This window comes from Tachypleus tridentatus, chromosome 8, assembly GCF_004210375.1.
Source record: "Tachypleus tridentatus isolate NWPU-2018 chromosome 8, ASM421037v1, whole genome shotgun sequence".
Taxonomy (NCBI): Eukaryota; Metazoa; Arthropoda; class Merostomata; order Xiphosura; family Limulidae; genus Tachypleus; species Tachypleus tridentatus.
The window spans coordinates 156,806,193-156,820,619 of NC_134832.1; the positions used below are offsets into that span (position 1 = coordinate 156,806,193).

Here is a 14,427-nt window from a genome sequence, read left to right on the forward strand (position 1 = left end):
TTCTTTTTGTAAACCTAACGATGGCCCAAGGTTGAAACATTGTTCACTCTCTACATGTTTACCTTCTCAACCCAAATTTTTACCAATATTTTTACAAATATATTTTATCTACAAGTGGATCTCTCTCAAGATCACTGAGTTTTACATATCATTTACCTTAAAATCAACACATTTCTACAATTCTACAAATCACCATATTCTTAAAAAGACTAAAACTTTAATTTTAGGGTTGCCTGTTATCACTCACTCTCATATTGACTAGCAACTTGTTTGCTATCCAACAATTCTCAAACATATTCATAACAATACTATAAAATAAAGAAAGTTCTTTATTTATTTTTAATTTTACTAAAATGTTGAAACTTCTAATTTCAGCTTATATAACAGAGATTTATATTCACCATACACTGAAAGTTGACAGTTTCATAAACTGAAAATATATTTCCAATAATAATCCACTGACATTTATAGCTACCTTTTAACCTTCACTTTGTTCATCTATGCATTGATCATGCATGCCCCATTTGAATGCCTTTGACAATATCGTAATTTGTAAAACTCTGCACCAACATCATTGTGCTCTATCTAAGTACTGTGTAGGAGCATCTCATACAGATAACGTAATCACTTTTAAGACATACATCAACCCAATCGCTAATACTAGCTCTAAATGAGCAGGAAGGACAGGAGAGTGTTAGTGGATGTAAGTATTACATAAAATACAAGTTCAATTTAGGAAAATGTTAACTTTCAAAACATACTTGTTGCCTGCAACTATATAGCTAGAATCCCACACTGAGAAGGTGGAAGGGTTGTTGAGGGCATTATCTTTTCAGAAAGCATCTGTATAGAACAGAAGAATAACAAGTTAAGATGCACATAAGTGTGGGAACTGCACTAAAGCCAGAACAGGTATACCCTTCACCTGAACTTATTTTCTGTATCAAAGGTGGAAAGGTATAATCACCATTACAGGCCAACCCAAACCACACAACTGAAATTCCAGACCCTTGACTTGGTCCTTATATTCCACACTGGTGGCTAGGCAATTGGAAGGAATTTTATATATATACAATATACACACACACACACACACACACACACACACACACACACACACACATACACATAATACTTTTTAATAAATAAAACAAGCCTAAACAAAATCAAACACTGCACAGATTAAAACGATAATGTATATAAAATGTATCCTAGGTTTTGAAGAAGGACCCACACTGCAGTGTGAATACATCATCTATCAGTCTTAACCTCTGTTCATCAATCTTACATGAAGAAATTAATAAATATTGATAATAAAGAAACAATACAATAACCAAATGAAATAGAAAGGACTGCAAGATATGGGTGCACAAACCCATAATGTCCCACCATCTCTATCATCCTTCACTGGCTACAGACAGTTGTAGTAGGCTCCAATGTAAAGAATAAAAAAAGAAAAATAATAATACAAGATACTACTACTAAGTAATAAGATAAACTTATCTCCTGAAGTTGGTATTCTAGTCCCCACTAAGTAATAAGATAAACTTATCTCCTGAAGTTGGTATTCTAATCACTACTAAGTAATAAGATAAACTTATCTCCTGAAGTTGATATTCTAGTCACCACTAAGTAATAAGATAAACTTATCTTCTGAAATTATTCTAGTCACCACTAAGTAATATATTAAACTTATCTCCCTAGTTGGTATTCTAGTCACCACAAGTAATAAGATAAACATATCTCCTGAAGTTGGTATTCTAGTCACCACTAAGTAATAAGATCAACTTATCTCCTGAAGTTGGTATTCTAGTCACCATACTGTAATATATTAAACTTATCTCCTGAAGTTGGTATTCTAGTCACCACTAAGTAATAAGATAAACTTATCTCCTGAAGTTTGTATTCCAGTCACCACTAAGTAATAAGATAAACTTATCTCCTGAAGTTGGTATTCCAGTCACCACTAAGTAACAAGATAAACTTATCTCCTGAAGTTGGTATTCTAATCACCACAAAGTAATAAAATAAGCTTATCTCCTGAAGTTGGTATTCTAATCACCACTAAGTAATAAAATAAACTTATCTTCTGAAGTTGGTATTCTAGTCACCATTATAGTGGTAAGGCACTAATTAGTAGCCTAGTAGAAAAATTATACTGGTATAAAGGAGTCTCAACCAACTTATCAAAACTAATTTGTATAATTCTCAACCACCACAAATTAAATCCATTGTAAGTACCAATTTTCAGACTCTAAACAAGCCTTTATAAGCAATAAGGCATTCATCTGCATAAAGTGGTTGGTTGGTTGATTTAGTGTTTTATGGCACAAAGCAGCTTGGGCTGCTAGACTATCTGCACCAAACGTCCGGTAAAAAGGTAAAAGTAAATTCAGCAAAACTCATAAAAGGAAATTAAGGTAAAACAAAACAAAGATAAAAAATAAATAAATAACATAAAACCAATATTTACATCTAGTCTGCAACATTAAGAGAAAAACTACAGTAATTCAAGTTGTAAAGGACTTTCTGTAGCATAATAGTAATGATCATAACTCACCAGGAAGACTAACAGGTAAGTATAAAAACCACAGCAAGTCACCTGAAGTTGGCCTTTCCAGTCCTGGTTTTGAGTTACTTAATGTTATGGCCAGTTTCTAATTTCAAATTCAACAAGATGAACTGTAATTTTTAAAGGGAGCCACATTAAAAGGTGTAAAGTATATATTAAAAAACTAAAAAACATTACCAAGGTGGACAGTGTCACCATCACCAATACTGTCTGTCTAATGTTATGGCCAAACCTTGGAACAGAACATGTTGAAAATGGTGCCATAGTTGAGAGTTGTAATGATGAAAAGAAAGTAAAACATGGCTTATTGTGATTCTGAGTGTTACACAAACTACACACTGGTGCATCAGTTCCAGATAAATGAAATGAATGAGTTAAAAACTGTGACCAATGCATAGTCTAGTTAGAACAACTTCCTCTTTCTGATCCTTGAGGTAGCAAGGCGACCAAAAAGTCCAACATCAGGGTTTTATATGGAAAAGCTTGTTTTCGCTGTTGCTCCTCCAAGTCAACTGCCAGCTGGCATGAGCCAAGCCTCTGAATACAGGACCATAGTCCATGTATGGGACAGGCACAGCAGTGATAGTGCCAGAGCAGAATAGATGTAGCTGTGGTATCGATGAGCTCATTCCAATCAAATACCAACATGGCCGGTATCCAGACAAACTGGATAGAAGTAGATGTTAATGAGAAATGGGCCAGTCGGTTTGAATATCAGCGTGAACAAGGTGTGAACCAACATGAAGCAATCCCAGGACCAGTAGAGAACTAAGCGAGTCAGTATAAATAGTGCAGTTTGAGTACTGCTTAACTTCTATGTGATCCAGGGCAAGAGAAATGGCATACATTTCAGCAGTGAACACAGAAGCTGTAGAGAGGATTCTGTTTGCAACCACCAAACCATAACAAACCATGGCAGGGCCCACACAGTCACTTGATTTTAAACCATCTGTATAAATAGGAATGTAAAGATGGTTTGAAAGATATTCAGCAAATAGCAGACAGTATTTCCAATTGGGAATATTCTTTTCTCAGATGACTTAAAGACAGGTCACAATTGGGGACTGTAAGAAATCATGGTGGGATGGGCTGACCAGTGGATACAGCAATGCTATCCAAGGACAGACCCAATTCATCCAACCTTGCCTGGATATGAAGGCAAAAAGGAACAATGGCAGACTGTCTGTTGTGAAAATGTATGGCCCATCAAGGAATGAAAATACAACCCCAGGTGGGATACTTTGGTAAGAAACAAAGTTTCGAAGCATATAGTAAAGACAGATGCAAACAGTAGAGCATAAAGTAGTTTCAACTTGGTTAAATTACCTTATTAACACCAACAAGTACTTACTGGAAACTTTCAGTAAAATTTCCTTAATTTTCACTTCATTATATTTACCACACAATATTTTAATAATTTTATTTAGTTTCTTTAATAAATTCATTAAATATTAATTTGTGCATCAACATTAATGGCATTGAAATTTATCACAAAGTTCACAAAATCTGAATAATTATGAAGTTATGATGCTTATAACAGAAGAGTATGACACATTACTGTTAATAGAGTGTAAACCATATACTGGAAAAGAAAAATTATTTTCTTTTATTGAAAATATTCATACTGATATCATTATCACTTATTTTAATTTCTAGGTCTAAACAACGTGCTTCTACTGGATAAACTGTGTTAATAAAAATATTTATCTCAGGGTTATTTGTATAATAATCATCTGCATACCTGTAAATTAAAGCAAAAATATCCAGGTTTATGCAATTTTCAATAAATTTATTCTCATAACAACAAAAATATAAATTTGTAATACAAGTAGAATGGTCAGCTCCCATTGAAATTCCTATTACTGGCTTAAATACTTGGTTACTGAAAAATATAATTATTAAAAATGCAGAAACTTAATATGTACTTTCCATGACAAGGAAACGTCTTGTGACATTTTATAAAAAACAGGATGCCACTTTTCATTACAGCCTAGAAGTGGATGTTAAATGACTTTGTTTTACAAGAAAGCAAAACATTTTTGCTTTACCATACCTCAATTATTTAAATTTTATGTTTGTAGGCTTTTACTGGCATAGAAATTATATATATGATTACTTGAGATATATAGTATAATAAAGTTATACAAAAGATATCTTATTTTTCAATAATTATTTCAAGATATATGTGAGAAATCATTTTTAAACCATTTTTCTATGTGTCTATAAATCATGCTTTTTCACTGCAGTACCCATCTAACTCCATGAAACATTTATATCTCTACCAACTGCAGGACTAAGATAAGCTCTTACTGTATAATAAGATAAAAAATTTACACAAGGTTTTCAATTATTATGAAATTTCCAATAACTTCCTTACAAGAGCTTTTTGTCTCTATTACTACCAACTTGAAACACAGAGCACATGTTAAACCAGACAGTTCCTCCAGAATTACACTGAAAGTGCATCCAATATACAACAGATAATGAATTATCAGCATAATTAAGTGGTTTTAGTTTTGGTTTGTTTCAAAAAGACACTGGTCTGTCTGCTATTGAAATGTACAGTAACTTCCCCAAAACTAATACCACTTTCTTATGCTTAAAAGTCATTGTTTATTAATTTACTGATATATTAGTAGAATGTGCTTCCATAAAAGTTTATTATTTTATGTCACAAAGTTTAAAAAAAATTAATAACACTTAGCTTGTGATTACTTTTTCCTTATACTTTGCAAAATCAAAATGTAATAATAATTTGGCTCAAGAAATATATATACTCGTTTGGGTTGAGAAAATATTTTACGTGAAGAGCAAACAACGTTTCGACCTTCTTCGTCATCGTCAGGTTCACCAAAGAAGGTCAAACATTGTTCGCTCTTCTATGTAAAATATTTTCAACCCAAACGAGTCCCATATACATTTCTACAAGTGGTTTTTCGACATCACTGAATTTGGCTCAAGACTCTTTGATGTCACTATCAATGACCACCAGCCAGAAATGTATGCATATATGTTGCAGTTATAGCCTTCATGTTTACTTTGCATAAACTAAAGCCATTAAAACATGTAGGATTTTAGTAAATTGCAATTTATTCCAAACTGTAAAGATTGCTGTTAATGTGTTCAAACATTAATGAACCAAAATTTTCATTGAAAACTTGCTAATGAAGCCAATAATGACCACATGCCAAGAACACTTACTATTGCTGTGCTTAACAATAAATCCTATAATTTGTGTAAAAGGACATATACTATATATATTGACATGTAATGAATGATAGACAGAAGTATTCTAACCACTACAATGACTACATAAAGATATTTGGCTTGGTTTAACCCTTAAACAGTGAAAACATTGTAGGTGGCAGCATCAATTGATGATGGCTGCCATTTAATGGTTAAGAAAACTAGTACTTTAAGTCATTTTGAATTAACCTTCTTACTGAATGCTGTTTGGACACTAATACAATGAAATCATCACTAAGGTGAAAGAAAAAAACATATATAAAATACTCTTATTCTTAAAAAAAGTTCAATGTAACACATGATGAACTATCCTACATTTAATAACAATAATAAAAAAATGGAGATTACACATTTTCTAATGTACATTTATCAAGACTAAGAACAGACTACTCCTGCCAGCAACACAGCTTAAGTGGAGAATTCATGTATAAATCCCACTTCTTCCCAATAAAGATTCTCAATGTATGTTATGTCAAAGTATATTCCAGCCTAGTATTAAAGACAAACACAAGTATAGTCTTTGCCATTAAAATTGTTACCTTATTTGCATCTACAGGATTTTCACTCAGATGAACAACACATCCAGGGTGAGTTTTCTGAGATCTAAAAAACAAATAACATAACATCAGGTCATCTGTAGGCAAAAATATTTTAAACTTTCTAAAGCAAAATGTTTTTGTATTAAATGTGTGCATCAAAGAAACATAAAATGAGCACAAAATTAAGGTAATTTAATAATTTTTAGCCATCATAGCAGCTCATAGAATGGCTCTCAGTTCTTTTATTTCCAAATACAAAAACTGTTTAGTTCAATGACCATTTCTGGGTAAATTTAAGAATGAATTACATCTGCAGCAAGTTAACATTCTCTTTTGTTTGAATTATTTATGACCTGATATCTTTCTTATCTGAAATTGAAAGAATAAAAATAGTATTTTTTCCAGATCCAAACTGCAGTTAAAATAACCAAGTTAGAAATAGTAATATAATCAAATTCTAATTCAGCTACAAATTACAAATTTGTGGAAAGTACACAGAAAAAGTAAACTATTTTACAGTTTCCGAAACATTTCTTACTAACTAAAGATGTAAAATGAATTATGCACCACAGATATGAACAGAAAAAAACAAATATTTCAAATTCAAGACTTGAACATGAGGTTTACAGTTAAAAATGTAACTTTAAACTTTTTTGCCTTCTGACATTTTTGCAAAAAAAACAGTGAAATAACAAACAAGTATCTAGTCATTCCTGATGACGAGAAACCCACTTGAAGTAAAATATATCTCAGGGTGGCTGGTATTGGTATTAACACTTTCACTAGTAGAGCAGAGAACAACTATTCGACCTTCTTAAGTCATCTTCAGGTTAACAAAGAGAGAGTTTGCAAATGGCCATTGCTGGGCAAAGTGTGTAAACTGATATAGAATTGTAGGGGGCGTTGCAATTGGATGTTAGGTTATTAATCAGTACAGGTATAAAGGTGTTTCTTCATACTGGTTTAATTTTGGTTTTAGTTGTTGTATAAGTTGGGCTTATTTGATTTTGCATTTGTTTCTATTTGTTTCTCTACTTAGTGTCTGGGTGTTTTCTGTGGTTATGTTGTGTTTATTTGATTTGCAGTGTTCAAAAATGTGTGGTGTTTTTTTGTGTTCTTTGATTCTGGTTTCCATTTTCTGGCTGTTTCTCCAATATAGAAGTCAGGGCAGTTATTGCATTGCATTTTATAAATAATGTTGGTTTTATGTTTCTCAGTGTAGTTTTGTACCTGGTTTTTGAATAAATTTGTTAGCTTTTTCAACCATGTTAACTCTATACACCCCAACACAAATTCACCTGTGAACAGGAAAAAAAAAACTAGTCAAATTGCATTTCTCAATCTCAAAACCACAAGAACTGATACACAATTCAAAACAGAAATACTGTATAGATATTCCCTGGGTCTCAGCACATGAAACAAAACAAAAAACTCAACATATTAAGAAACCAAGAAAACACAGCCACAAAACTATGTTCACCCGATAAAATTAACAATGAAATCAACAAAATAAAACAACTCTTCATCAATATCAACAAATTTCCACCAAAACCCATTGAAAGAATTATACACACACACCCAGATCAACTACAAAAAAAATAAAAGATAAAAAATACCAAGACACGACAAACTACAAAACCTTATACTGCTGCATAGCATATGTTCTAGACATAAGTGAAAAAATAACAAACATTTGGAAAAAACTTAACAAAACACAACATTCCAGTAAACACCAAATTTATTTTACAATCAGGTACAAAACTAAAGTCCATGCTATGTAAAACTTACACTGACAAACACAATTTATAAAATACACTACCACAATTGCCATGACTTCTTTTTTGGAGAAAGGAGCAGAAAAATTGACACCATATTCAAAGAACCCAAAAAAATCACCTTCACACATTTTTGAACACTGCAAGTCAAATAACCACAACATAACCACAGAAAACACCCAGATATCTACTAAGGAAACAAATACAAATAAATGAAAGATCAAAGAAAACCTACTCATAACAATTAAAATTAAACCAATATCATGGAACACCTTTATACCTATAGTAATTAATAACCTAACATCAAACTGCAACGCCCCCTACAATCCCATACCTGTTTTCACTCTTGTCCCTAAAACAAGTTGCAAACTCTCTCTTTGTTAACCAGAAGATGACATGAGAAGAATGAAACACTGTTTTCTGATTTATCACTAAAAGTGTTATTACCCATGCCAGCCATCCTGAGATATATAAGAATCTAGTCACATTAGTTTTATATCTAAACAGGCAAAGAAAAAAAGGATAGTAAATTTTATTGTGGTAGTACAATGTGTGGAAGGAGTTACAAAAATATTAAAATTTTATCCTGTAACAAGAACCCTTTAGAGAAATAAAGAATGTAACATAAAACTGACATTCCTTATTTCTGAAGGAGAACACTGGAAAACAATAGTTTTACAATAACAATAATTTTGTGTTATTACAATGTTTAAATAAATTTTAAAGGAATGTAACACTGTATATAGCACAAAGGCAGAAAAAAAAACCAGGATTATAAAACCTTTATATCTGTATTTCAAGAATATGAGAAAATAGATACATATATAAGAACATTAAATTTTGTAAGTTCTTTCCATACAATTTTAGCCTAATGGTTAATTTAAGAGACAAACACCCATAAGTTGCTACATAACATTCATGTCTTTACAACATATAAAGATCAATTCTAACCCAGTAATTAAATTATTACTTGCCAAACATTACTATCTTTAGAAACTTACTTTTGAAGTGCCTCAAATCCTTAAAAATACTTGAAGTCTAACCAATCTGCCAACAATAATAGCAAGGTAATGCAATTAAATAATCATCCACAAGTCACTGAAAACTTACATTTTGATGGCTTTATTCCAATGTATGACATATCCAGAAAGAACAAACGATTCAACATTTAAGGTATACACATTTCCTCGTTCTGTACCGATGTACAACCATTTACTTTGAAATGGTAAATGACAGTATGTAATTCTAGCAAAAATAAAAACAAAATATTATAAATGGCTTTCTAACATGAAAATAATTTTCTCCTTGTTCCGTATCGATACACAATCAATTACTTTCATATGGTAACTGACGGTATGTAATTGTAGCAACAATAAAAATATTATAAATGGCTTTCTAACATGAAAATAATATTTCTCTGAAACAGCTTATTTTATATCAAAATGGCCAAGTATTTGATACAAATTTTACCAAAGGTTATGTTATGATTAAATTATTTTCACAGAAGAAAAACAACTGAACATTTTTTACACATTGGTAACCTTTCTCTTTGAAACTTGAGTGAGTGAAGAATTTCTGGTCTTTTCTGTCTCAAGTTCCACAAGTGTAAAGTATCATCAGAACACACACTGATCAAAGCACCCTAGGAAATAAAGGATTTTTAAAATATTATACTGCTCCTTCTTTCAGCACAAGCCTCACTTGCAACAGTAACAACACATATTTTATATTTTGATTTAAACTAAATCCCCTGACAACTCTGAGTTTAACCTTACTCTTTACTGTATGTCTTTCAGCACCAATAATTTCAAGCCTAACCCTCAAAGCTCTCTTGATTAGCCAAAAAACTCAGTAACTCATGATACAACAGAAGGTTTACCCTAAACAGAAATTTCTGAGAACCAACAAACTCTGATTTCGCTCTCGCATTTATATCATATAAAACTAAAGGAAAATTAAACAAACTATGTTTTCCCACTTCATACAGTTCATTTATCATAAGTAAATCACTTAAACATTAAAAGTACTTCCTGTACCAGCAATTTGCAACTGTATATGTAGTTTTGTTGTTTTCAAAATACAATTTTGATGCTTTTCTTCACAAAGAATATACACATTCATAGAAGTAATAGGTATAATTCTGTACTGCATGTCTCATAATCAGTAAGTTTCATTGTCACTGAGACATTACAAATGTGTCTGCAAATATTTAAAGTATAATAACAGGAAACATAAAAACAATTATATGTACAACTTCTGTTAAAAGCAAGTACTCACCAGTACTGAAATAAACTGTTGTGGCAGTGTATAAGTTAAAATTACACAAAATCTAAAACCAACACAACAGATATAAATAATTTTGTCAATAGAACATTTGAGAAAAAAGATTTTTTTTCAAAAGTATTATATACCTCATTGACAAGAAATACAATTTGAATGACTGCCAAGTCAACTAAGTGGTGGACATGGCACTCAACTCCTGGTTTTCCAAGTCTGATTGGTTAGGATTAAGGATGTGTATAACAATCCAACATCATCTAAATGTAAAACTGAAAATCAAACTTACAAGATATTTTTCACTTAAAGAGAAAAGTCTGGAAACATTCTGTAGTCTCAGTAGCATTACTGCTGCTATAAAATTTTCACATATAATTTGTAGGATAGTAAATACTAAAAAAATCTAGAAATAAATATACAAAATGAATGTAAAAACCTATTTCCATTTTGTAAATAATAATAAAAAAATATCTGATACATACAACATATTTGGCTACCACAGATGTATATCAAGAAACACTATAGCTTTCTATACATGTATACACGTGCAATAAAGTGTGTATTTTGCAAAATTATATGTCAGAAACTTTTGTTACAAAACTCTTCACCTAAAACACTATGTAACATACACACAATTCCACAAAAATCAGGAACTTCCACTCCAGAAATCTCTCTTTAAAAACTATCTTCAATGTATTTAGAAATTATGCTGTTAATTAGCCTTCAAGTATCATTTATAGAAGCAATAACTTGAAGATATCACTAATCTATGTGAAAAGAATATTTTGTTATACATCAGAGAGTAACTTGGATATGCCAGTGACCCACAACAAAAGGATATTTGTCATATATCAAGGAATAACCTGAACACATCACTGAACAACATCAAATGGATTTTTCTCCTATACATCAAGGTATAACTTGGAGATATCACTGGCCCATGTGAAAAGGATATTTCTGCCATATATCAAGATATAACTTGGACATGCCAGTGACCCATGTATCAACCAGCCCACAGTAGGAGGAGAGCTCTCCACCATTCACCTCACACCCAGGAAACAGAAGGGAAGAAATACTTCCATTTTTAGAATCCAAGCCATCATGACCAACACATGTACCCTATGGGAACTGGCTTATGAATGACAGTAGGAAGGTAAACATGCAACATAAACAATTAACTCCAGTCCATAATCATATGGCACTGGGAATGTATCATCCAGTCAGCAGTAAGAGGAGAGTCACAGTCCAGATATGAGGATTTATTCTGACTGGTCTAGACCCAGTCATCTATAAACCAGCATCCAAGTGTTGGTAGAAAGAATGGTTCTTAATGAAAGAGGTGAACTTCATATAGAAATGTGGAAGGAAAAAAACAATCCACCCTACATAATATCTGAAATCCTACAACAGATCTGCTGTAAGACAATAGTTACACCACATACACAGGCAGAACACCTTTGTCCTACTCTCCATTAAACATAACTGGGCACAATATGGTCCACAGCAGCTGGAAGAAGCTGATAAATGGCATCGACTCCCATATTTCAATAAAAAAAAGGGGGGGCAGAGAATGCACTGGAAAGATTAGAGGAACACAGAGGAAGAGCAAAACCCTGTTTGGAAAAACAGACCATTCCCAATATACATAATCAAGAAAATGGCAGTGTTCCTTTCTGCTTTACTTGTGTTAGTCCAGAAGTGTATGGTCTGGGCCAAAAATATTTATGAAACAAAACTCCACAAGAATGAACCTAAGAGCAATCTTGTAGAACAACCCATCTCAGTTGCAAACAGTAATGATGTTAGTCTTCATACAGTACAGATTTAAGATACCACTTGTCAGAGTTAGATCCTCCCAAACCAATTTGAGAAAACTCCTGAAAGAGGAAAATATGAACAAAAGAAGATACCTAACCATTCATAAATGAACATGAGTGCCAGGAGGTAGATGATCTTCAATCAAAAAAGAAACTACCAGATAATAGAGATTGTGATACTACTGTATGAAAAGTGGTACACATGCTCGCTTGTATGATTTTCCCCCACAGGAAAATGAAGACAACAATCAAAGACGTTGTGAGGAGACACAGAAAACTGACAGGAGTCAGCAGACAAAACAAAATGACCGACAAATAATTTTTTTTCTGAATAAACCAAGCAAGATGACAGGAGAAAAGTCACAGGAAACAAAATAATAATTGTGTATAAACAGTCTGAAACCGAAGAAAGCCTGCAATCACAAAAAAAAATAAGAATCCTGACCAGAGACAAGAGTCAGTATAAGTACAGAAATATAACTGGGAAACCAATGAACAGTAAAGAGGAGTAAAAGCAACAGTATCTGCATGTGCAGTAAACCTTATGGGAATGAAGGTACACAGGAGACAGTAAACATTACAGGAATGAAGGTACACAGAAGACAGTAAACATTACAGGAATGAAGGTACACAGGAGACAGTAAACATCACAGGATGAAGGTATGGCCACAGGAGACAGTAAACATTACAGGGATGAAGGCACACAGGAGACAGTAAACATTACAGGGATGAAGGTACACAGGAGACAGTAAACATCACAGGGATGAAGGTACACAGGAGACAGTAAACATCACAGGGATGAAGGTACACAGGAGACAGTAAACATCACAGGGATGAAGGTACAGGGGAGACAGTAAACATCACAGGGATGAAGGTACACAGGAGACAGTAAACATCACAGGGATGAAGGTACACAGGAGACAGTAAACATCACAGGGATGAAGGTACACAGGAGACAGTAAACATCACAGGGATGAAGGCACACAGGAGACAGTAAACATCACAGGACAGCAGGTGACAGAGACAGTAAACATCACAGGGATGAAGGTACAGGAGACAGTAAACATCACAGGAATGAAGGTACAGGAGACAGTAAACATTACAGGAATGAAGAATTTTGCAGTAAACATTACAGGAATGAAGGTACACAGGAGACAGTAAACATTACAGGAATGAAGGGTACAGGTAAACATTACAGAATGAAGAAGGTACACAGGAGACAGTAAACATTATAGGAAGGTACACAAAAACAGTAAACATTATAGGAATGAAGGCACAAAAAACAGTAAACATTATAGGAATGAAGGTACACAAAAACAGTAAACATTATAGGAATGAAGGTACACAAAAAACAGTAAACATTATAGGAATGAAGGCACAAAGGAAACAGTAAACATTATGGGAATGAAGGTACACAGGAGACAGTAAACATTATAGGAATGAAGGTACACAGGAGACAGTAAACATTATGGGAATGAAGGTACACAGGAGACAGAAAACATTATGGGAATGAAGGTACACAGGAGACAGAAAACATTATGGGAATGAAGGCACACAGAGACAGGTTATGGGAATGAAGGTACACAGGAGACAGTAAACATTATGGGAATGAAGGTACACAGGAGACAGTAAACATTATAGGAATGAAGGTACACAGGAGACAGTAAACATTATGGGAATGAAGGTACACAGGAGACAGTAAACATTATAGGAATGAAGGTACACAGGAGAGGTGTGAATGAAAGGTTAAAATAGGAAAACTATGCCTGTGAAAAGTGCACAGAAGTGTCAGGGTTAGAACCCAAAAAGATATTGGTGGGTGACAAGTAAACAATATGTATGCTAATGTGTGACACTCAGCCACAAACAGAGGATGCAGCATCCAGAACCTCAAACACCCTACAGCCACTCCAATGTCAAGTGAAGAGGAAAGGAACAAAAAGACCAGGACATACCTTTCTAATCTACACTAAACTTTTCACATTCAATGTAAAGTGAGAACATGACTGAAGACTTCTGTGGACTTTAACTGCCTTAGAAGTTCTGGACGATTTTTTGAACAACTTGATAAGTAATCCAATTTGTAAATAAACAGTTATATTTCACAATATAAAAGCATTTAAAAGCTTTGCAAGTTGACCACGAGATTTACCTCAGAGAAACAATTGTGCCTATTCTGAATCTGAAATTTAGTGTAGAAG

General features: G+C 33.1%; 1 protein-coding gene across 1 annotated transcript in view; it reads right to left on the minus strand.

The window, feature by feature from the left end:
- Nucleotides 1–774: 774 nt before the first annotated feature.
- Nucleotides 775–14,427, minus strand: part of LOC143224056 (syntaxin-binding protein 5-like) — a 33,431-nt gene continuing 19,778 nt past the window's right edge. The window contains exons 4-8 of the mRNA XM_076452519.1: nt 10,544–10,625; nt 9,674–9,774; nt 9,243–9,377; nt 6,358–6,421; nt 775–843 (exon numbers count right to left, since the gene is read on the minus strand). Coding sequence (XP_076308634.1) covers nt 775–843; nt 6,358–6,421; nt 9,243–9,377; nt 9,674–9,774; nt 10,544–10,625 — 451 coding nt within the window. The remainder of the gene's footprint in view (nt 844–6,357; nt 6,422–9,242; nt 9,378–9,673; nt 9,775–10,543; nt 10,626–14,427) is intronic.